Genomic DNA, 22,700 nt, shown 5'->3' on the forward strand with positions numbered 1-22,700 from the left:
TTACATAGTTTCAGTCAGGAAGGGTTCCGGAAAAGCTTGGTGTTGATTTGCTGCGAATATTGTGGAGTGTTGTTTCAGAAGCATTTTCTGTGGTGGAAATTGGAAAGAAGGGAAAAGTGTATGGGGCTTATAATTATATAAGTGTGTACCGTTAATAATAAGCTTCGTACTGATTTACTCGGTTTGAATTTGTCATCGATTTTACGGAAGCTGTGAGTGTTTGTGTTTGATGTGTTGGGATGATTTGCAGAGAGCTCGGGCCCAGAAATGCGACTAAGGCACAAATATAGCCTGGCTTATTCCTGTTGTTGGGACCCATATTAGCATTTTATCACGTATTTTGTACTGCATGTCTCGCCGTTGGTGGTGGGCTGTGTGTTGACTGATGACGTGATGCACAACAGACTAACTATCCGTTTTTTCCAGAGTGAAAAGGTGACCTTTGAAGAGTTCCAGGAATGGCTTGAGCAGCACCCAGATGCCACCTCCCTCACCAGGTGGCTTCTGAACGAGCCGTCGTCGGTGACCCTCTCAAATGATCTGGAGACGCCCACTTTCTACCAGACGCTGGCCGGAGTCACTCACTGTGAGTGCCTGTGAGGTGGAAGCGGCATAGAGCGTCACTGTGAAGGGCACCAATTGGCCTCAAGTTGATGGGTGCTGGGGCAGCTGTGCAAAGGGTGTCCCTTTGCACAGCTGTTGGAATACGGAGTTTTGAGGCTACATTCATGCAGTACACTGTGCATTTTATTGCATTAACTTCATTGCGAAATCAAGTTGAGGCCAAGCGATGGCTTGGGAGGGGGATGACTTGTCGAGGGTGCAGTGGGGCTACTGCCTCGTGTTGGGTGAGTGAAAAGTAGAGAATGATTATTTTATTTTTCTGAAAACAAAGATTGGTGTATAGACAGAGAAAGGGAACTGTTGTTAGTATGGTGGTGTTATTATCTTCATGTAATTACGAATTGTACTGTCATTGGTATGTCGAATTAGGAGTATTATAATAACTTTATAATTTTTGTATAAATTTGTTCAAATTTTTTTGGGGTGTCCTTTCCATGGACCCATTATTTAGTGGCGCAAAGCCAATGGGTTAACCATTTCTAGCCTTCCACCTTTTGTCTTGCCCTGAGCGTGGTGAATTGCTGGCCTGGATGGTGCTCATTGTAAGTGCCGCTACGAGCCACATGCATTGTTATCGTTTGCGTTCATGTGTTTGTCTGAGAATTCAGGGTTTGTGCTAAATGTAAGTGCTTTCTTTGTGCAGTGGAAGAGACAGACATCATAGAGCTGGAAAAGCGCTACTGGCAGCTCAAGACACAGTCCCGGACTGGACGCTTTGACCTGGAAATGCTGGGCCCACTCATTTCGCCACCCGTGCCTCCAGTTCTCTGCCAAGGTCTCGGCTTTCACTCCGTTTACTTCTTGCATCATGCGCTGTCGTTAGGGCTTGCTTGAACGCAGCTGGTGCGGTATGCTAGTCGTTGGCATCTTAGCAAACAAACAAAGCTGCATTTGATGTCTTTGCAAGCGTAGTGTGATACGGCATAGTGCTTGTCACTAGGATGCTACATATAGCGGTGAAAGGCACAGACTACTTCTGTTGTTGTTTTATATATGTCTTGAATTAAATTTATAAGGCTGCTTGCTACCTGAAACTTGTATATTATGGTGAAAGATGATGCACAGGCAATTGCTACATGTTCAGTCTCCTCCTTGTGTTAAGGTCTGCTAGTTGCTCGTATCTTTCTTTTAAACCTAAAACTCTACATACTGCTGTGTACATTTGAGGGACGTACCTGCCGTGGGCACTTCTCCTAACCATACTCCTTCGGTCACTTTTCAAATGTAGGGTCACGTTGCCTCAGTGAGGAGCAAGGGCAGCTGCGTTGGCTAAACCGGTCGATGATAGAAATGTGAGATCCGGTTAGGTGTGAAGGGGAACAGAGGAGGAATGAAAAAAACTCTGGAAGCTGCGGGTTTTTGCATGCTGGCTGGCTGGCTCTGCTGGCAAGTGCTGGGCATTTTCCCTCCTTCATTGTAGTGCCATATCGTGGGATTACAAAAATCATGGACACAAACTGTCACATGTGCTAAGGTTTGTGGCATGCTTTACTGTGTCAGTTTTGTGTGTCGAATTATTAATATATTGATCTGTTTTTTCTTTTTTTTCCGAGTTTGGCTGTTTTGGGTTTGGCTGTAGTAAGCTACTGTTGTTCTTTTTTTTTTTCCTTCGTCCACTTTTTGTATCTTCCAAAATAATTGTACATGCTGTGACATACGAAGAGCATTGGTTAGTGGACATAACCTGGCTACAACGATATTTAGAAAGGTTGAGAAAATCGACGGGGCACTAAATTAGTAAACGTTGTACAACATCGGCTGCAGGTGCATGGTGACCGCCAGTGTGTGTGCTTTGTGTGCAGGGATCTTCAATGCCTTTGATGAGAACAGGGACAACCACATTGACTTCAAGGAAATGGCTTGTGGTGTGTCGGCATGCTGCAGGGGTCCACTCACCGAGCGCCAGAAGTGTATGTTACATCGTAGGGTTATTTCTTTAAAGGGGAAGAGGCTGAAAAGAAAACTTTTGTTAATGAAATCAAAGATGTGAATGTTTCAGGAAACATGTATTTTTACTCATTGCTTCCAAATGGTATGTAATTTAATTTTATATAAAACAAGTTCTCGTGCACGTCCATAATATGTTATGCAACGTTTTTGATGAAAAATTTGAATAAATTTTGCTGCAAGGAACTTGCTGAAATGCATGCCATTGGTTTCTTTTCAAGAAATGCAAGTTACCAGGGGCACTTGAGGGACTTGAGTTGAAGTAATGCAAAAGCATTGCACTTCTACTGTAATTATGCACCGATTCTATTTTAATTCTATTCTAATTCTATTCCTTTGTAGTTGGTGCTGTTGTAAGTACCAGTACTGACTATTACTGGTTAACATTGCATATTTTCCCACCTTTGCTGACGTCGCACTGTTTCGACTAATCGCAGGTTTTTTAAAGGTGCAGTGAAGAGGAATCTGAACTCGTCTTTTTGCCGTGGGAACACGATCTACACGTTCCGAGCATTCTTAGAAACTTCGACTTATTGCCCTGAGTGGCCGATTTCCCTAATTAAATTGGATTAACGTCCGGCTCCCGCCTTTTTTTTTTTTGAATTCTCTTCCTACGGTGGGCGGAGTCGGCCAACGCGTGGGAGCGCCTTTCACCCAGTCCCGTGGCGGCTTGCCGCTCTGCCATCGGCGGAGTAATACGTAGTAATCCATCGAATCAAATAGTCTTCGCGTATTTTTATTTCTACGGGCTTATTTTGCGGCTATATTATCTGCGAATGAAACTATTTATTCACGGAAGCCTAAAAAACAAAGCGAAAGCAAAGCCTCCACAGAGCTGGCTGAAATGTACTCCACGCGTTGGTTGACTCCGCCCACCGTACGGGGAGAATTAAAAAAATAAAGGTGGGAGCCTGACGTTAATTCGATTTAATTAGGGAAATAGGCCACACAGGGCAATAAGTCACAGTTTCTAAGAATGCTCGAAACGTGCAGATTGAGTTCCCGCGGCAAAAAGACGAATTCAGATTCCACTTCAGTGCACCTTTGACGCCACTTTTTGGACTACGCAGGTTTTTGTGTCAGTGAACCATCTAATGATTCCGCATTAATAGGGTAAAATTATGATTCTGCCACCATAGAACATGAGTTACAGGATTTTGAAGTTGTCACTTTAGAAAGAAGAGTACATATTTTCTTACCCTTTCGTTGCCTTCATTAATATCCTGTCAGGTTTCTGATCTTATTACTAGCTTTTATTTTTAATGACCCCGCCCTCTTCCCCCCCGTTCCACCCAAAAAAAAGAAAATGCAGTGAAGCTTGGCTTGCTTTCTTTCTCAAATGTTTTGTTTTTTTCCAAAAGGGACTGCGGTAACTTGGCCTGTTAGCTTTGAAAGTAGTAGTTAACCTGTGACCGCAGCCCAAAAATTTATCTGCCTTTCGCGTGGGTATTGTAACAGCTGTTCCCTCTGACCAGCCACACAGTTGTGCATATTATTATTTCTGGCTGGAGGCATGCATTCTCCCCTTCTTCTTCTGTTGCCCCTGCAGTCTGCTTCAAGGTGTTTGACCAGGACATGGATGGCATGCTGTCTCGGGAAGAAGTGGCCAACATGCTGACTTTGCTCATGGTGCTGCAGCAGGAAGAGAGGAACGACGAGGTGCGAGACACATTGCTTAGCTAGCCTGGCTCCGTTAAGCCTTTGAAGGTTTTTGCCGTATTTGTACGGCGGCGGTTTTCTGTCCCGCAAGGTCTTTGCCGTACGGGTACGGTTTCGATCTTCCGTTTGAAATTTTGCGCCAAAAGAACAATGCGTGCTCACTGGGGGGTGCTGCCACCTCTTAGGACTTACAAGAAGTGTTTGAATTTTGTGCTGCCTTCTTACGGAGATAAGCAGAACTTATGTCTAGCTTTAGCGCGGCGGCACAGACTGCGGCAACACCCCTTTTGTAGTTTTGGTTTCGCTGCGTGATCGCAACGGAGTCGCGCAAAATTTGAGTTTTCTTTTTGTCAGCACTATCTGCAGGGGCTGCCGAAGTTGATTCCTATCTTTATTGGCGCTGCTCTTAGCTTGCTTATCACCGTTGCTCGCGAGGTATTCTCGCCCTCTTTGGCAACGCGCCTACGCGGTTTCGATTCCGCCGCGGGATCGCAACGGAGTTGCGCGAAACGTGTTTTCTCTTTGTGGGCACTGTTTTGCAGAGGCGGCGAAAGTTGATTTCTATCTTTATTGGTGCTGCTCTTAGCTTGCTTATCACCGTTGCTATTCTATTCTAGTGAACATTTTCCAGTTGTGAGTGATGCTGTCACCAAAGTACTGTTCCTAATTTTTTTTTACTATTTATTCTCGATTATATACATTTTGTAGATTCAAGATCCGCAATAAAGTAATTTGACCACCTGGGAAAGTTTTCTTCAAAATAATTCGACCCTCAAAGGGTTAAGCGTTCCGCGCTGATGCTGTAGCGAGCACTCGTTACATCAACAACTTGTTGTTCTGTGGCTGAGAGGTCCCTTATCTTTTGTTTGCAGAATTCAACGTGATGTGGCATGCACTGTCAGGATGTGTTCTCATTGAGGTGTTGAGTGTGTGTGTATGTGTGCGCACATGGGCTTGAGTAGCGTGGCCCAGCATAGGGTGGGTACATTCAACTGTGGAGGCGCACGGGTGGAGTTGTTGGAATTGCATTGCTGTTGCTGCCTCTCGTAATGGCAGCCTGTCTAATACCCCTGTCACACGGCCAGTTTCGATGGCCATCGAGTGGAGGGCCATCGAGATTTTCGATCGCCATCGAACTCGAGGGAGTTGTGGAGCTGCTACACGGCAAATCTCAATGGCCATTGAAATGGTTCTCGCGTCTTACGCCAAGCTCGTGTGGCGCCACAATCGCTACGTTCGGTTTCGCGCAAATAACAAAAATATATTGACGAAACTTAACTAAATGTTGAAATACACTTTTTTGCAGTCATAAGGCGCGTTCACACTTGTTCAAAAATCTGGCAAGCGAAGCGGATTCGCTCGCCGCAAAAACTAAGACCTGTTCTCATCTGTTGACGCCCGGGCGAGTTGGAACGGCCGCGCCGCTGCTGCTTCTCGCTGTGCGCACCACGTCGCCGCTCGCGGCTACACTTATACGTTTTCTTGTAGGCAAGATGAGACGAAGCGAAAGACCGGTGCCCCATTTATGACCAGTGAACAGACAGAACAAGGCAGCAACAACGAGAATTAAGTCCGAAGCGAGGAGTCCGGCTTTGAAGGGCGCCGCCATGTTTGTTGTGGTTCGAAGCAATGCTAGCAACCTTGGGCAATGCTCGAAGGCCCTCGAAATCTCGATAGAGTTCCGGGCTGCTCCGTCGACTCGATAGACTATTGACTTGATGGCCATTCAAACTGGCCGCGTAGCAGCGCTCGATCGCCTTCGAGTCGATAGACTATCGGTTCGAGGGCCTTCGAAATGCCCGTGTGACAGGGGTATAACTCCTCGCAGACTGACATTGGAGAACTGCCCTGTGTGCGTAAGCCAAAGAAGCTGATCGTGAACTGAAAAATTTAGTTTCACAGCTTTGTGAAATATTGCAAGAGCCTCTTTTTTCTTTTTTTTTTCTTCATTGGTTCGTAAACGGGCTGTTAGTACTGCCATACTGCTGTCCATTCTTGTGGCCCTTTTGAAAAGTTTTTCCTTTTTCTTGCGAAGTTTCCTCTTTGCATTTCGTGCATAACTGAGAGAGATTTTGTAAGTCAGTTCACACAGCAATATATTTCAGCTGTGGTTTGCCAGTGTGACTTAGAACAGTGTCAGTTTTTTGTGTGTGCATGAGAGCATTTGTTTCTTGAAAGTGTTGTGATTGAACATCATTATGCATACGATTCTCTCGTCAGCTGTTCCAGATGCAAGCAACTCCTGCAAAGCCGGATGTGGTACCACTTATCGACGAAGTATTTGACAAGCATGACCCTGGCAAGGTTTGTTCCAGAAAGTTTTTTTTTAATCGTGTTTTGCACTAACCCAACTCATTCCTGAACTTCTGAGAGGATACAAGGAGCACTATTTTGTGATGTCAGGTGCCCATCTTGTGGTTAAGCTTATGTGGCATGCTCATGAGCTGCTGTTCACATTGTTTCCTGAAAAAAAACCTGTCTGGAAGCACACTCAGTCTAGTCGGTTTTGAGAGCTGTGCCATGTAACGTGTAATAAAGTAGCCTTGTAATTGTCATGTCCCTGTTAAACTTTATCCTGGGTGTATCAGAGGATAGGCTCAGTAAGGTGGTGTTTCTGGTGGCCGTTATGTTATTATACTCATTGTTTATTTTCATTGTTTCCATCGTTATTATTGTTGATTTTGTCATTTCCTTGCAGCGAGGAGACAATTTCGACGTAACCGCAATTTTCTGAGAAATTACTCGTCCTGAACTAATGATTGTGAAAGGAGATTATACCTCTAGTAGCCTAATAATCTGAGAGTACTTAGAAAAATGAAGTCCACGTAGTATAATTGTTCTTCGCGTAAAGGAAGAAAAAAAATTCCCCTTGCTGTGTTCATGCGATGCACCAAAGCAGTTTTTTCTTGAGGGCAAGATGACTGCTTAGAATGGAAAACTATACAGTGTAGCTGCTGATGCTCCAGGCAGACTTGACGCACTGTTGCTGGCAGAACTGAATTCTTATGATTCGCTTTTGCTGTTTAGCTTATGACTAGAACCGTGGTCACAATGATCAGGTGTCGATACCGATCAGATGTCAATATGTGTGCTTGTTGTTCATCGGCAGACGGGGGCCATCACACTGGACGAGTATCTCGTGTGGACTGTGGGAAACAATCTCACCATCAGCCTGCTCAACCTAATGTTTCAAGTGAGTGCTACTTGCCGGCTTCCTCTACACATCTTGGTGCAGGCCTTAGCCCGTAGCAGTGTTGGGCCGCATTTGTCACTAATGTGTGTGCCTATCTTGCTTGTCTCTCAGGTGTGCCATGTTGTGTTTGGCCTGAGGCCATCTTCGAGGGAAGAAGAAGGCGACATTGTCAGGTATGGCTGCGTATTGGCTGAGAGTATAGGACTGCATTGCGTATGAAAAAGAAAAAAAAAAGGAAAAGTGTACTTGCATCAGAGAGGTCATAAAAAGGATGCCTGCTTGATCCGTAGACAATCACAAGTACGAAATCCATTCTGTAGCAGAATGTGTTGGGAAATGTTCTGTTACTTCTGTGTTGCTCTTTAGCTAGTTTGTAGAAATCTGGATTGCTGTTTTGTGGGAAGCAGCTTTTGGGGATGTAGGAAAATGCAGAGTGACGATCTTGTTATCATATCGCCATTGTAGTGATACCTCGGTTATTAATTCTGCTGTTGTTGAAAACAAATATTGGTTTAAACACTACTTGTCGCCATCTATTGTTGCCTGATTCTCTGTGTAATGTGGACATATCGCTACTTGTGGGGCCTCTTTAGTTTGCTTTGTAACCAAAATTACTGATGTCAGCATTTCTTTATTTGGTTGTAATTGTAATGGTGGCTGAAATACCACTGAATTTGCAGGAGCTGGCTCAGAAGGGAGGAACGAAGAGGTCTCAAACCCGGCCAAATGCTCTACCTCATTTCTATGGACTGGTGGAAGTCCTGGAACGACTACGTTGACTGCAAGGTAACTGTTGGCCCCAACCACCACTGTAGCGCAGTAGCTGTGGTGTTCTCCTGGTGCACATTGGTTCATGGACAAAATTGCGAGCTTCACATTTTGGTGAAGGGGAAATGCAACAACACGACTTGCTCTAGCTTTAGCACATGAAAATTCTGCACTTTATTTTTTTATTTTTTTATTTTTTTTTTTTTGTCTTAAAGACATCTACTGGTAGGCATCTGTGGAACTGTGACCATGTTAGGCATGGGATGAAGCGTCTATAATCCTAAGAGCGCCGCCGCGGTGGCTTAGGGGTTATGGCGCTCGGCTGCTGACCCGAAAGACACGAGTTCGATCCCGGCTGCGGCGGTCGAATTTCAATGGAGGCGAAATTCTAGAGGCCCGTGTACTGTGCGATGTCAGTGCACGTTAAAGAACCCCAGGTGGTCGAAATTTCCGGAGCCCTTCACTACGGTGTCCCTCATAGCCTGAGTTGCTTTGGGACGTTAAACTCCAATAAACCAAACCTATAATTCTAAGAGTTGGTGAATTCACTTTAACCCTTTCGCTGTCGGGTGTTTCTGCCCGTGACGCACCCCCAGTGTCGCACGCTTCCGGGATGATGGTCCCGCTGTTTCAACATCAGAATCTGACGATGCGGAACTCGCCTCTTCCTCGGATGAGACGCTGTCTGAGTCCGAATCCGAGCTCGGCTCATATTCAGAATCGGAAGAGCCACCGCTTCAATGCGCAGAGGAAGGTCACGCGCGGTCAGCCATATCCGAAAGTAACCGCGCGCAGCGGGGGTGCGCTTTCAGTGGCCCGCAAAACGGAGAGAAATGGGGCCCTGTGTAATAAAGTTGAGAGAGGGAGATGGAAAAAGGCTAAAACAAAGTTAGAGGAGCTTTACGTTTGCTGCTGCCAGCCGCAAGCGAGGGTGCGACGAGAGAGCGAAAGCAACGATCGAGTCTTGTGTCGGTTTCTTTTACTCTCGGAGTGGCAACGGCGCGCGCCCTTGAACTTGAAGCGCCGTAGCTCACACGCTGACAGAAGAAAAATAAAAACCTGCAAAACAGCGGCAGATGGCAGAACAACCCTTGGACCCATAACCACACGGGCGCGCGTCATGATCCGGCGAACGCGGAGCGACCGCGCCACTCAGCAAAGAGAGAGGGGTAGGATGGCAGTCGCTCAGTACTCTTCAATACACGAACCAAAACAGTAAGGGGCGAAAATACGAACTTGTAGAAAGATTCAACAGATGGCGCGGCTAGTCCAAGAGCGTCAGCTTTGCGCTCAAGCGCGAAATTTCGAACGCACGATAGAGAACTTACCGGTACGTCAGTGACACTGTGGGGGGGAAACGTGAAAACGTACCGGTACGTCCGTGACAGCGAAAGGGTTAATGACAATATTATTTCTATTAGGTGTTCATATTACTTCTGTTCCTTAAGGCCTCAGTAATGTAGAAATAGTGAAAACCTATATCTCATTTGTCTCGCCTCTAATGATGGTGTTGTTCTTTGGTTTCAATTGTAAGTCAACCTCCCAGAAATTGAAAGAAATAGTCTACTTTAGTGTAAATATGGTATGTTTCGTTATTTGCTTAGTCTGATTCGGCGGAGTTCAGAGTTCCCTCATTCGGACAGATGTGAGTGTAACCTGCAACCGCATTGTATTCCTTGGAGGATTAGAGGTCAGGGGTTCACGTAGTTGGCAGTTGCAGGCCGCAGGGAGCAGCAGTGTGTCCTGCGGGGTCAGCGGGGTCAAGGTGACGAGCCGGCTGCAGCGCAAGGTGGAGTCTAGTGTTGCTCGGTCAGCAACTGATGACGGGAGCGTGGTGCTGGCCAGCGTGACTAGCCTCGCCACCGACAGCCATCACCTGCTTGACCCAGTGACCCCGTTTGACCCAGCCACCAACTGCCCCAGCGTTCCGGGCTCTCCCAAGTGCCCCCGGCTGTCCTCCGCCCTTCAGGTGGGTGCCGTGCGGGCATGGTGTCCCCCGTTGTGGGCTTGTTGGGTTCTGATCTGGGGAAGTGGGTGCCAAAGAAAAGGAAGACATAGTCGGGGGGGGGGGGTCTCAGGGGGGGGGGGGTCTTGTGATGAGTCTAGTGATCTCCACTGTTCAGTCAGGCCTGACAATCTTGCCATTTTGAATGCAGTGTCCAGAGTCGTCGTGTCCATCGTCATTAAACCCTTCTCCAAGCGTCTCTCGGAAAGTTGTCCCAGCCTTCGTGCAGCGGCCACCTTCAATTGACAATTCTGGTCTTGTTGCCCCCAACACTGTCAAGGTCAGTGCATTGGCATTTTCAGACTTTTTGACGATGTTTATTCTGTGCTGCTGAAATTGTGACTACCAGCCATTTGCAGCATTTTTTTTTTTTTGCTCATTATGCTCATTTAGTAATCTTGTTGAACAACAGGGAAGTGAAGTGTCAGTATTGTGCGCTTATTGTTGTGCACTGATGCATGTGAATTATTGATTGCTGCGTGTTTTCCAGCTGAAGTGATTTTGTTGCTGTGGTGTGTCAATGTGTGATGATAACCAGTACTCACAACTGAAGGAAGGGGTCGAGGACAGATGCGTGTTCAGATGGGCAAGCAAGTTAGGGAGAGATGTTCTATCCAAGTTATCCAAGCATATTTAGACGCCACAGTAGTATGGATGCTTCAGCTGCAAGTAGAAGGGCTTTAATGTGTTTCTTGTACTGTGTTAGACTTGTGTCATCGTGGTAGAGGGTGCCTTCTGTCTCTTTCCTTTTTCTTTTGATGACACATTTCTTTTGCTGTTACCTGATACATGTGTTGACTTATACTGCTATGGTGCTTAGATGGGATAAGAATTTTTTTTTCCAATCGAAATAACAAGTGGTGCCTGACAGAGTTAATTTGCATGTGCAGGCAGCTGTGCTGACAGGTGAAGGTGGTCGCCTGGTGCGTCCACTGAGCCGTGGCAGAGACTTCGAGGCTGTGCCCGAGGCCATCTGGCGGGCACTGTTTCAGTGGTACGGAGGCTCGCCCGCGTTGCCTCGGCAGTGCATCCGCAGTGGGAAACATGGCACGGCACCAGAGCTGGAGCTGTACCCACTGTGCTTGCGCCTGTGGCGCCACCAGCCGGCGCAGTGTGGCCCCCGACAGCAGAACAGCAGCAGCTGGACGTCTGTGGTGGGAAGCGTGGCGTCCGCCTATGGTGAGCCTTAGCCCTGTCACGAGCAAGAGCAGTATGGCGATGAAGCCAGCGTGCAGTGTCTATAGTAGCGCAAGCTCGCAGAGGCACTAGGTCTCTGCGGGGCTTGTCTGGCCCAAGGGTCGAGCAGTTTTCTTTTCGGTCAACTCATAGTCCTGGCCACCCTCTTCAGGCTGGACATGATTTCAAATTGAAGAAGCTGCGTGAAGCATTGGAGGGCTCTTGGCGAGAAATCGTGGTCTAGAAATGATGGGTGGAAAGGAGGAAAGTGGAAGAACAACAGAAGGAGCGAAGATGAAGAGCACAAAGGTGGAGGGAGAGCAAAGGTGCTCCACATGGTACTTTCCCGCTATAGCGTAACTTGCTGTTTCCTTGTTATTACCCTTAGTGTCCCTGACCATGCAGATAGCAGAGCTAGTCTTGTACGTGTGCAAGGCACAGCAATTAGCTGTAGCTGCCTTTTGCCGTGCTAAGACCCTTTAAAATTCCTTGTGGCGCCCTGCAGGGATCCTGTGCTGTGATAATTCCAGATTGCTACTTCGTTTTGTGGAAGCATGTGCTTTGCAGAGAGTAATGTGCCTCAATGGAGCTCTTCTTTTTTTTTTTTTTGCATACAGTGGGTGGTGTGGCCCCGGGCCAGCCTAGTCCAAGTCCCAAGAGGTATCTGGCATACCAGGCGTCCTTCAGCAGGACGTCTACACTGCGTCAGGTGTTCGACTTCCTTTGCACCAGGCTGCGGCTAAGGCCAGAGGACACCCGCCTCTGGCAGCTTCAGGATGAGGTAGGCCCCGTTTTGCTATCTGGCTCAGTTTATGAGCTTGCCATGTCTGTAGTTCGTGCTAGTTTGTACTAAAGTTCAAAAATTCATATCAGCGGTGTGTTTTATCTATACAGGAGAGGGGGGGGATGACAGGAAATGTGTTGAACTGAAGAGCAGTCGGCTGCAGTTACGAGGGGGTACCCAAAAGAAACCGGACTAAATTTTTTGCTCGGCAAAGCTTCGGTGGCGCCGCGTTTTGCCACTAGGAGCGCATAGAACGAACATTCCAGAGTCAGTAAGCCGAGTGCCGTCGTTGAAGGAGGTCACACTAGTTTAGGCAGAGTTTTAGAGTGACGACTGTTTTGTGTGAATGTCGTTTTTGCAATGACTGATTTTGTGAACAGCGTGCGCCGGTGAAATTCTTATTTTTGCTCGGAAAAAGTTGAATGGAAACTCTTGAAATATTAAGAAAGACGTACAAGGACGATGCTATGGGGACAACTCAAGTGTTCCTGAATCGAATCCTGAATCAAAGCAACAATCGTGTCAATGGAAAACCTCAAATTCACCTCGCCTCAAGAAAGCTCGTCAGGTGAAACCAAACCTCAAAACAATGCTGATTTGTTTTTTCGACGTGAGAGCAGTCGTCCATTGAGAATTTGTTCCGCAGGGTCAGACAGTTAGCCAGGCTTTCTACTTGGATGTTTTGAAAAGATTGGGCAACAGTGTGCGGTGGAAGCGGCCAGATTTGTGGCGGTCGGGTGACTGGTTTTTCCATCATGGCAATGCCCCTGCTCACACAGCCCTGTCTCTACAACAATTTAGGACCAAAAATGGCATGACCCCTATTCTTCAACCCTCATACTCTCCCGACCTTGCCCCGTGCTACTTTCTTTGTTTCCTAGAATGAAAAAATAGGTGAATGGAAAGCGTTTCGCTGATGTTGCTGAGGTGAAGAAAAAAAACGACGGAGGCACTGTCAAGCATCAGAAAAGATGAATTTAAACAATGTTTTGAAAAATGGAATGAAAGATTTGACAAGCGTATCATTGCAAGTGGGGAATACTTTGAAGGAGATTGAAGGTCTGTGCTTAAAATGTGAACAAATAAGTTCAAACAAAAATAAGTCCGGTTTCTTTTGGGTACCCCCTCGTACACGGCACATACCATGAAACTCTGTTCACCCTCTAGATTACATGGTCATGCATGGTGCTGGGGATTTATAAATTTTTAAGTTTTTTTTTAAATTCGTTATTTTCAACTTTAAACATTGATTTCATGCTTACTAAACTACAATATTTCACTTAAGTTTTGCGCTCTGAGTTTGACTCAACTGAACACCACACAGAGCCAAGACAATCCAGTAGAGGCTTGTTTGGCACCGCCACTACTTGGTGGTGGTTGTTCTGATGCCGCTTCGCAGGTTTACGCTCATTTGAATAGTGAAAGCTGTAGTCTATGATTTGTGCTAGCCAGTACTACGACCTTTTGCAAGATTTGGGAAGATGTGGTGGGTCTATTGACCGCCATATTGTCAGTTGACCGGTTCAGCTGTGGTCACCGACCTCAGCCGAACTGAACTGCCAATGAGATCTCGACGGCAGTTGGCTCTGCCATGTAAATACTCTGCGTTCATCTGACGGTGAACTTGACTGCCATTGAAAGCGTCTGTGTTACAAGTGTATTAACCAGTGCGAATCCAGCAGTATTCAAATTAACAAGCATCCGACATCACAGGTTTACATGGGTGTTGGCTGGAGCCGCACTGCAGTTTGAATTACCCTTGATTTCTAAAATAACAGGGATCATGATTAACAAGGTTTTACTGTGTACTGTTCCTGACAGGCTCAGTGCGGTAGATTGAAGGGCGGAACATGGCTTCCGAATCCCAAAAATGGCCAAAAAAAATTGATTTTTGATAATTGTCTCTTCTTTTATCCCGAGCTCTTATGCTGTCCCGAAGTTTCATTGCTGAAATCAACTGGGCAACACGATAAAAAAAATTGTTTTGTGAACCGCAGCAGCTGTGCATTGCGGCGAAACGCTTGAAAAATGGGCGTTTTTCTCTGTTACTCTTTTCTCCCTGGGTACTCACCTTGCGTAGCAAATTTCTTCAGTACTGTGTTATCTATTTTGACCCCGTTTGTTTTGTTGCAGTCCTAGGACCATAATGCAGGTTGAGGCATTCTTTATTTTTCAAATTTTTGAATTTTAAATTTCTTTGTATAAAGTTTTCTTCTCTCTTTAGATATATCAACGGACACTGTATGTCAAAAATTCAAAACCAGAGTTCATGCTTTTCGAAAAAAAAAAAAAAATTCTAAGGATGTCTTGACCTGTAGCACGTCATTAAGAACGCAATGAATCTTGAACCAGCCTTCTGTCATACTTATTTTCTTAATTACTGCAGCCTTTTCATAAGATTCAGAAGGAGAATATTAGTTGAACCTTGTTTTAACGAAGTTGAAAGGGCTGGGCGATTACTTCGTAATAGCCATAGCTCGTTCTAGCCCGTGTTGACCAAGCCTCCAAGGGGAATCATCATTCCTTCGTTTTATCCATTATTTCATTATAAACTGCTTTGCTGTAATGAGTTTCGACTTTATTGTAGAACGATTTTCTGGAGATGTAGCAGTGAAATTTTTGTAAGAGTGGTCATAAAATTACATCCAATATGCTCTACAGATTTCTTGTAAATAATCAAGAAATAAAAAAAGAATGCTAAAAGTTGCGCCCCCTTTAAGACACTCGTGTCTGCAAGACCCTTTACTGGTGACAGCTGTGCATGATGGTGTAATCCTAGTGCAGTGGTTGTGCAGAGTTACACTGTTTCTACTGTTTCTACTGTTTCACCCACCGGCGGCAGGTGGTTGTTTTTTCTTCTGCTTTTCTAATCAGTTATATTTAAAAACGAGAACATATTCAGTAATATTCTAAATTGATCAACACCACAAAATAAATAACTGAAAAAAAAAATCCCCTGTGCCCCTTGGTTTCTGTGGCTGTTGGCTTCTGTCATATTTATAACGAGCCCCTCATCCCCTTCCCTTGTTTGCTTAATTGCTTAGCGAGGGCCTCGATTCTGGCAGCCTTGACGCCTTAGGAAGCATAAGAGGGTTCTCACGCAGCTTCCACCCGCTCCGTTCGATGACGTTCTACGTCACACCTGCGGTAACTCAGGACGTTCTACGTCCGCCGCTTATGAACGTGGGTGGCGCTGATGAACACTCTCAAGGTTAGGTTACTTGTAAACATAAATACCCCCGAAAGCAGAAGAATTGACAGCCGTCGCCGTAGCTCAGAGGTAGAGCACCGGACGCGTAATTCGGAGGTCGTGGGTTCGGATCCCACCGGCGGCAGGTGGTTGTTTTTTCTTCTGCTTTTCTAATCAGTTATATTTAAAAACGAGAACATATTCAGTAATATTCTAAATTGATCAACACCACAAAATAAATAACTGAAAAAAAAAAAATCCCCTGTGCCCCTTGGTTTCTGTGGCTGTTGGCTTCTGTCATATTTATAACGAGCCCCTCATCCCCTTCCCTTGTTTGCTTAATTGCTTAGCGAGGGCCTCGATTCTGGCAGCCTTGACGCCTTAGGAAGCATAAGAGGGTTCTCACGCAGCTTCCACCCGCTCCGTTCGATGACGTTCTACGTCACACCTGCGGTAACTCAGGACGTTCTACGTCCGCCGCTTATGAACGTGGGTGGCGCTGATGAACACTCTCAAGGTTAGGTTACTTGTAAACATAAATACCCCCGAAAGCAGAAGAATTGACAGCCGTCGCCGTAGCTCAGAGGTAGAGCACCGGACGCGTAATTCGGAGGTCGTGGGTTCGGATCCCACCGGCGGCAGGTGGTTGTTTTTTCTTCTGCTTTTCTAATCAGTTATATTTAAAAACGAGAACATATTCAGTAATATTCTAAATTGATCAACACCACAAAATAAATAACTGAAAAAAAAAAAATCCCCTGTGCCCCTTGGTTTCTGTGGCTGTTGGCTTCTGTCATATTTATAACGAGCCCCTCATCCCCTTCCCTTGTTTGCTTAATTGCTTAGCGAGGGCCTCGATTCTGGCAGCCTTGACGCCTTAGGAAGCATAAGAGGGTTCTCACGCAGCTTCCACCCGCTCCGTTCGATGACGTTCTACGTCACACCTGCGGTAACTCAGGACGTTCTACGTCCGCCGCTTATGAACGTGGGTGGCGCTGATGAACACTCTCAAGGTTAGGTTACTTGTAAACATAAATACCCCCGAAAGCAGAAGAATTGACAGCCGTCGCCGTAGCTCAGAGGTAGAGCACCGGACGCGTAATTCGGAGGTCGTGGGTTCGGATCCCACCGGCGGCAGGTGGTTGTTTTTTCTTCTGCTTTTCTAATCAGTTATATTTAAAAACGAGAACATATTCAGTAATATTCTAAATTGATCAACACCACAAAATAAATAACTGAAAAAAAAAATCCCCTGTGCCCCTTGGTTTCTGTGGCTGTTGGCTTCTGTCACACTGTTTCTACTAGTTTTTTTTCTTGTGCCTGTGTTCTGCCATGTGTGTTAACTTTGACATCCTTGATTTTGTTCCCAAGAATAATCTCGCCCCACTTGAAGAGGAAGGCTTCACATTGGAGCAGCTTGGGGTTGAGGATGGCGAGCAAATTCTCATTGAAGGTGAGCTCCTGCTGTTGTCTTGCCATTTTTGATTTGATTGCATTTAACTTCATGGAAGCCAAATGCAAACTGCTCTCAATGTACAGAGTCTTCCATCTGTGGCCGAGGACTCAAAAAAAATTCCTGTATGCAAACTACTGGCTATTTGTGTTCGAATAATGCACACATGATGGCATATCATGGAATATACATTGCTTGAGAAGTTCCGTAACGAAATGAACCCACTTGCTTGCATGGTGATCCCACCTCTCACTTTTGTCAGTGAGAATTTACTCATACCATTATTTTTTCGAACCGCTAGCTTTTCTTGGTGCATTCCTCAGCTTTCACACCGTCTGCAGCGCATACCTTGGCAGTGTGCCAAGGTGCTATGCGATAAGATCATGGCTCATTTGTTTACAGAAGCATCAGCGGCATTGGCGTTGGCTCCTGGCTGCGCTACTGTGTGCAAGCCAGCAAGCACTTGAGCATTGAAGAGAAGCATAGCAGTTTAAACCAGAGCGTTATAAAACATCTTCTACACTGAAGTGCTATGAAGGAAACAGGACTTTCAGACCCCCCAAGCGATCTTCTGGCAAGATCAGGAGCGAAAATTGCCTGACCCCTCAGGTCTTAAACATTCACATTCACTCTGTGAGCTTTTCTTAACCTCGCATAAAAAACGTGCACCTCACCTTTCAGGGGAGGGTGTTCAGCGTGTTCACTTTGTCTCGCTGTGATTGGCTGGCACTGCCAGCTATCATAAAATGGACGGATTGCACCATGATACTGCAAACACCTTTCGAATTGAGCGATACTAAATACTGGTGACGCGAACGCATCTGACCGCGGGCTTTTGTTGATGATGGATGGAAGGACGAGTGGGCGGACGTGTGATGTGGAATTTCAACTGTTCCAAAATGTCTGTTGAAACTTTTTCGCCCATTTAATGACCCCCCCCCCCCAAAATTGCTGTCAACTTTTCTGGAAATAAAAGAAATAAAAAGTGGGTTCATTAAGCTAGTATATACGTAATTGAACACTACCAGTTGCCCGAACTGTCCGGAATTATTGAAAAACTGCTCTCATCTGTGACTCTCATTTGCAAAGAAGTCAGCCTGGCAGATGAATTGACAGGTGGCGCCACCTACCAGACAAAGGAGCAACTGACGCAGTGAGCACCCAAATGTGCTGGATGTGCAAGTTTACCTGGTTACATGGATTCCAAAGGAACGGAAACAGTGCAGTGGGCAGCCAGTTAGAAGATGAGTTAGGAGGTCCCGCACTAATTGGCGATGCCGTTGTTCTTAGGTGGACATAATCTGGCTGGTGATAGTGATTACTTGGTAGAAGTGATTTGTTCTGTCGGGCTGTTTTTTTTCTTCTTGTTCCTGATATTCGGCAGTGCAGCATTTTACTAGCAGATCTTTGTGTTAATTGATTGCTGTTACTAATGTTGTTCATTTCTTTATTTTTTTATTAGTAAGAAACAAGGACCAGACATGGCCGGAAGAAATGTCTTGCATAATTAACTCCAAAATAGACCAAAAGAATCAAGGTAAGTAGCGTTTGTTTCCTTTTTTTTTTAACCAGATGTACTAGTACAGTTTACAGTTTATAACTAGGGATACGTCTCTTTGGCACTTCATTTTCATATGTAAATGCGAATGATCGGAAGTGCTGTAAAATGCTACAAACCGAATTATGTTTTGCAATGCTGAATGCATGTTGTGACCCCATGGAACACATTAATCTCGCTTTTTGGGATGTGGGATCTCCAGGCTTTTTAAAAAGCTTGTTAGTTATTTGAAACTGCTCCAAGGTGTAAAGCTGTGGCTTTCTGCAGATGCAGTAGCTGCGTTTCGCTTCCCAGTGCTTGGCTATTGCTCGTTCAGTGATGTCTGTGGCGTCAGCAGACTGTTCTTCTTGATCTGCTCACAGGCCCCACAGAGAAAGGCGCCACAGGCCTGAACAACCTTGGCAACACCTGTTTTATGAATGCGGCTCTTCAATGTGTCAGCAACACAAGGCCACTCACTCAGTATTTTATCAACGAAAAGCATCTCTATGAGCTGAACAGGTCAGTGCTTGGCCTAACTGCTGCCACTTGCCGATATTGTTCCTGTGGCAGTGGAGGCGTATGAATGAAGTTCAGGCTGTTTATATTGTTTGAAACATCCTGCACACGACAAAGCGTCTACTGTAGAAGTAGAGGGATTGATGTTCACCCATGAGGGTTCTTTTTCTTCGTTTTTTGAGATATCACTTAAGAACTACTGCCATTGTACACATGCATCCTAGCAGATTACCAGAAGGGAAATAAACTTTCACAAGGTTCTATTAGTAAACCACTATATTTGGGGGAAGTCGTCATGTACGGTTAGCACCCCCCACACACATCGAATTTTCAGCTAGACCCATGAGTCAACAATTTTGTGCACAGGCCGGATCGCTTGTGAGTACGATGTTGCAGCACCTTTCTTGTGGTTTTGTTTGTGCCAGCCTGATCAAGGTGTTTTTTGTCCCTTTCATTCAGGATGAACCCCTTAGGAATGAAAGGCCACATTGCCAAGCGTTATGGTGACCTTGTTCATGATCTCTGGAGTGGGACGTCCAAAACTGTTGCGCCACTCAAACTAAGGGTAAGTGTTTTTCGAGTTTACTGGCTTACTCAGCATTTTATTAGGGCTACTCAGAAACTCGTTTCACAGTTCTACTAAGTTAAGTGGAATGTAGGCATATATAGGCAGAGTGAATCAGGCTGGGATAACTAATACTTCAATTTCCTCCAACAAGTTTCATAGTTTTGCTGGGCCCATCCCTTTTTAATGAATGTCAAAGCCATATTACTCAATATGTAATGTAACTGATCATTTTTGTTTGTTGTTCATTGGATGCTGCTGTGTTGGTCAGAAGTAACAATCTGGATTTTGGTCAATTTTGACATCCAAGCTTGAAAACCATATCAGTAATGCAGTAAAAAGCAATGACCTTAGTCTGCTAATGGTGCGTCCACAGCAAACTGTTTTCAACTTGGTAGCATTTTTATGCTGTAGGCACTATTGATCAAATCCAGCCCAGTGCTTTTTTTTTGTAACATAGAATTCAAATCTAGCCCAGTGCTGTTTTTTTTTTTTTTTGTGACATAGAATTGTAGTGTCACTGAGGCCAGAAAGTGTTAAAAAACTCCAAAGAAATTTTCTGTGTGAAAATGAATATCCTTATCATCGAAGCATGCTGTCAACAGCTATAAGGACCAGAAATAAGCTTGCAAGGGCTGTGATGTCGCACATTACTATTAATTTTTTTGTTGTGTTTTATTCAGTTTTTTGATCATTCTAGCAGAAAACGGACCCTTAGCTCTAAGTTGTTCAAATGCTGGAAAATTGTCATGTAGACATGCAACTAAGATTTGAACACTCAACACCAGCTGTGGAGCGCAGGCCTTCCATGTGTGGTAGTTATGGACAGAAGTTCTTAAGCCACCATGTTTGCTATTCAGTCTTCTTCTAGCACCCTTTTGCACTTCACAGCTCATGAGGAGTGTGAATGAGAATCCTTTCTGCCCCACATAGGTTTTGAGCACTAGGGGTACATCCCACAGTGAAGTGCACCAAGCGGCAGCTATGTTGGCATGGAGACTTTTGACCATGACTGGGAACTTTTGTGTTTCTGCATTGAGGTTGCCTTTGCAGCATGTGTGCGCATGATGGCATTGGCTTCTCTTCCAGTGGACAATTGGGAAGTATGCACCTAGGTTCAACGGCTTTCAGCAGCACGACTCTCAGGAGCTCTTGGCATTCCTTCTTGATGGTCTGCACGAGGATTTAAATAGGTGAGTTGGCACTCTGGCAGGGCTGGCACAGGGCAGCTAGCATAGTTTGTTCTGCAGCAGATGCAATGGCTCTGCAGTGGGCAGAAAAGGTAATTAGAATAATGAAGATTTGCCTTCCTTTGTATAAAGGCTTCTTAGCAGCTGCTGTTGCTTTTGGATGGAGCAACTGTGTATGTTCCATCTATTACATGTGCCATGTGTTGTGTCCTTTGAATCCTAGTACAGTCGAAACCCGCAATAACGAAATCGCCGGGGACAGCAAAAAAATTCGCTTTCGCGAGAATTTCGTTGCCACGAAAATGAGACAGAAAAGATAGAAAACAGCCCGCAAAAAGAAAATTTATTGCCAAAAGTCAGTCAGCTTAGTTTGCCGAGCCTTGCCTTGCAGCAACTTCATGGTTCTATTCTCACACTGCAAGAAGTGATCCATTGCCACGTCGTCGTCGTGTGCGCCTAAGAACGACCGGATCGTGTCAAAGGCGTCCAACACATTCCTCGGGTTCGGGTTTACCGTCTCTCCATGTTGTGGACCTTGGTCCTCGGTGTCATCAGTTTCGCACACGCTGCTGATGATAGCCTCATTGGTCATTTCTTCATGGACAACTACGTCGTCATCAGCGCGAACGAAATTATCGACACTGAGGCCATCTGGAACAACATAGTTGTCGACGGCACAAAGTGCACCCCATGCGTTGGCCAGCGATTGCGGCACTGCACTGGCAGCACAGTCATCGTGAAGTGTGTCTTCAAGAACGTTTTCATTTGGCGACTCGTCCATGCATGATGTCTGCTGGGTGGGGGCGAAGCCCGCATGCTTGAAACAGTGCTCAATCACGGTCGGAGGCGTCGCAAGCCATGCAGCGGCCAGCATCTCAAGAGCCATGAACAAGTCCACATCGGTGGGGCGCTTGTGATGGAGGTTAAGAATGAGACGCTGAATTAGCCTCTCTTTGTAGGCGCACTTCACACTTCGTATGACGCCTTGGTCGAGCGGCTGCACAACAGAAGTGCACCCGGGCGGAAAAAAAAACAAGCGCACGTTTGTGAGCTCCATATCAACATGATGGGCGGTGCAGTTGTCTAAAAAAAGATGCACCAACCTGCCTGCCTTTCTCATGTCCGCATCGAAGGCCTCAAGCCGCAGGCCTAAAAGTGCAGCGCCGATGATCTAGTGTCGCCCCCTGATGGTGTCGCTGCGAGGCTGCCTTCCCTGAACATAGCCTCCGAGATAAACAACCACGCGGAACCGATCACAGAGGACACGCGCTGTGCCGGTATGGTGGCTAGCACCGGCTCAAGGTGGCTAAAGTTTTTAAAGTCGTTCCGGCTGCAAGGTTGCCAGGCGCCAACACTCTCGCTGCAGCCATGCAAGCGCGCTATTGCAGTTTGCTCAATTTGAGTGCTTTTTTGACGCTGTTATTCATAATATGGGAGACAGTACGCGGACCGACGTTGCAGCAAATTTCGTTATCGTGGGATTGCGGTACGAAAATGTTTCGTTACCGAGAGATACGAAATACATTGGCCCCTATGGGCATTTGCCGGGAGTTCGGAATTATTTCGTTGCGGCGAGAATTTCGTATTCTCGAGATTTCACTATCGCAGGTTTTGACTTAATTCTATCGCTGTTAGTTAGAAATTCAGATAATTTGGACTGCCCCCAGTCAAGGCTAGTGATGGACACTCATTAACTCTGATGCAGATGAGCTCACGTCAGTTAATTGTCTGCTGCTGCAAGCACGCGGAGACCAGCTCTGGCATACGTGCAGGAGTGCAGGCATGCGGCAAAGAGTCGTAGATTTGGTTGCACACACCATGGTGCCATCGTGGAGGAGGTTCACTGTATCGAAACCACACGCAGCAAGAGTACCGAAACGTTATTCACTCGAGGCGAATACTTCGAGATTCGGAATGCCATACGTTCGGATCGAATCGAATATCGAATACTGTACTATGAAATTATTAAATATTCGCACATGACTGACTTGCTTCGTACTGTGTCACCCGCACACCCCTGACATGGACGCAATGGTAGGCATGACAACGCTCGGAAGGTCCCGTCAGCAAAAAAATAGTTTAGTTTGCTT

The 22,700-nt window shown here is 45.8% G+C and overlaps 1 protein-coding gene across 4 annotated transcripts in view; it reads left to right on the plus strand.

Moving 5' to 3' along the window:
- Window positions 1-22,700, plus strand: part of Usp32 (Ubiquitin specific protease 32) — a 51,018-nt gene that overhangs the window by 10,311 nt on the left and 18,007 nt on the right. For 3 of the 4 annotated variants that reach the window (XM_089573938.1, XM_089573940.1, XM_089573941.1), the window contains 17 exons: window positions 427-586; window positions 1,268-1,399; window positions 2,427-2,534; window positions 4,121-4,230; window positions 6,451-6,534; window positions 7,340-7,423; window positions 7,535-7,596; window positions 8,104-8,209; window positions 9,906-10,160; window positions 10,348-10,476; window positions 11,087-11,375; window positions 11,990-12,153; window positions 16,718-16,799; window positions 18,262-18,336; window positions 18,720-18,858; window positions 19,315-19,420; window positions 20,510-20,613. In XM_089573938.1, coding sequence (XP_089430064.1) covers window positions 427-586; window positions 1,268-1,399; window positions 2,427-2,534; window positions 4,121-4,230; window positions 6,451-6,534; window positions 7,340-7,423; window positions 7,535-7,596; window positions 8,104-8,209; window positions 9,906-10,160; window positions 10,348-10,476; window positions 11,087-11,375; window positions 11,990-12,153; window positions 16,718-16,799; window positions 18,262-18,336; window positions 18,720-18,858; window positions 19,315-19,420; window positions 20,510-20,613 — 2,189 coding nt within the window. The remainder of the gene's footprint in view (window positions 1-426; window positions 587-1,267; window positions 1,400-2,426; window positions 2,535-4,120; window positions 4,231-6,450; window positions 6,535-7,339; window positions 7,424-7,534; window positions 7,597-8,103; window positions 8,210-9,905; window positions 10,161-10,347; window positions 10,477-11,086; window positions 11,376-11,989; window positions 12,154-16,717; window positions 16,800-18,261; window positions 18,337-18,719; window positions 18,859-19,314; window positions 19,421-20,509; window positions 20,614-22,700) is intronic. The other variant, XM_089573939.1, reaches the window with a different exon arrangement.

This window comes from Amblyomma mixtum, chromosome 2 (assembly GCF_055824585.1).
Source record: "Amblyomma mixtum isolate Tamu chromosome 2, ASM5582458v1, whole genome shotgun sequence".
Lineage (NCBI taxonomy): Eukaryota > Metazoa > Arthropoda > Arachnida > Ixodida > Ixodidae > Amblyomma > Amblyomma mixtum.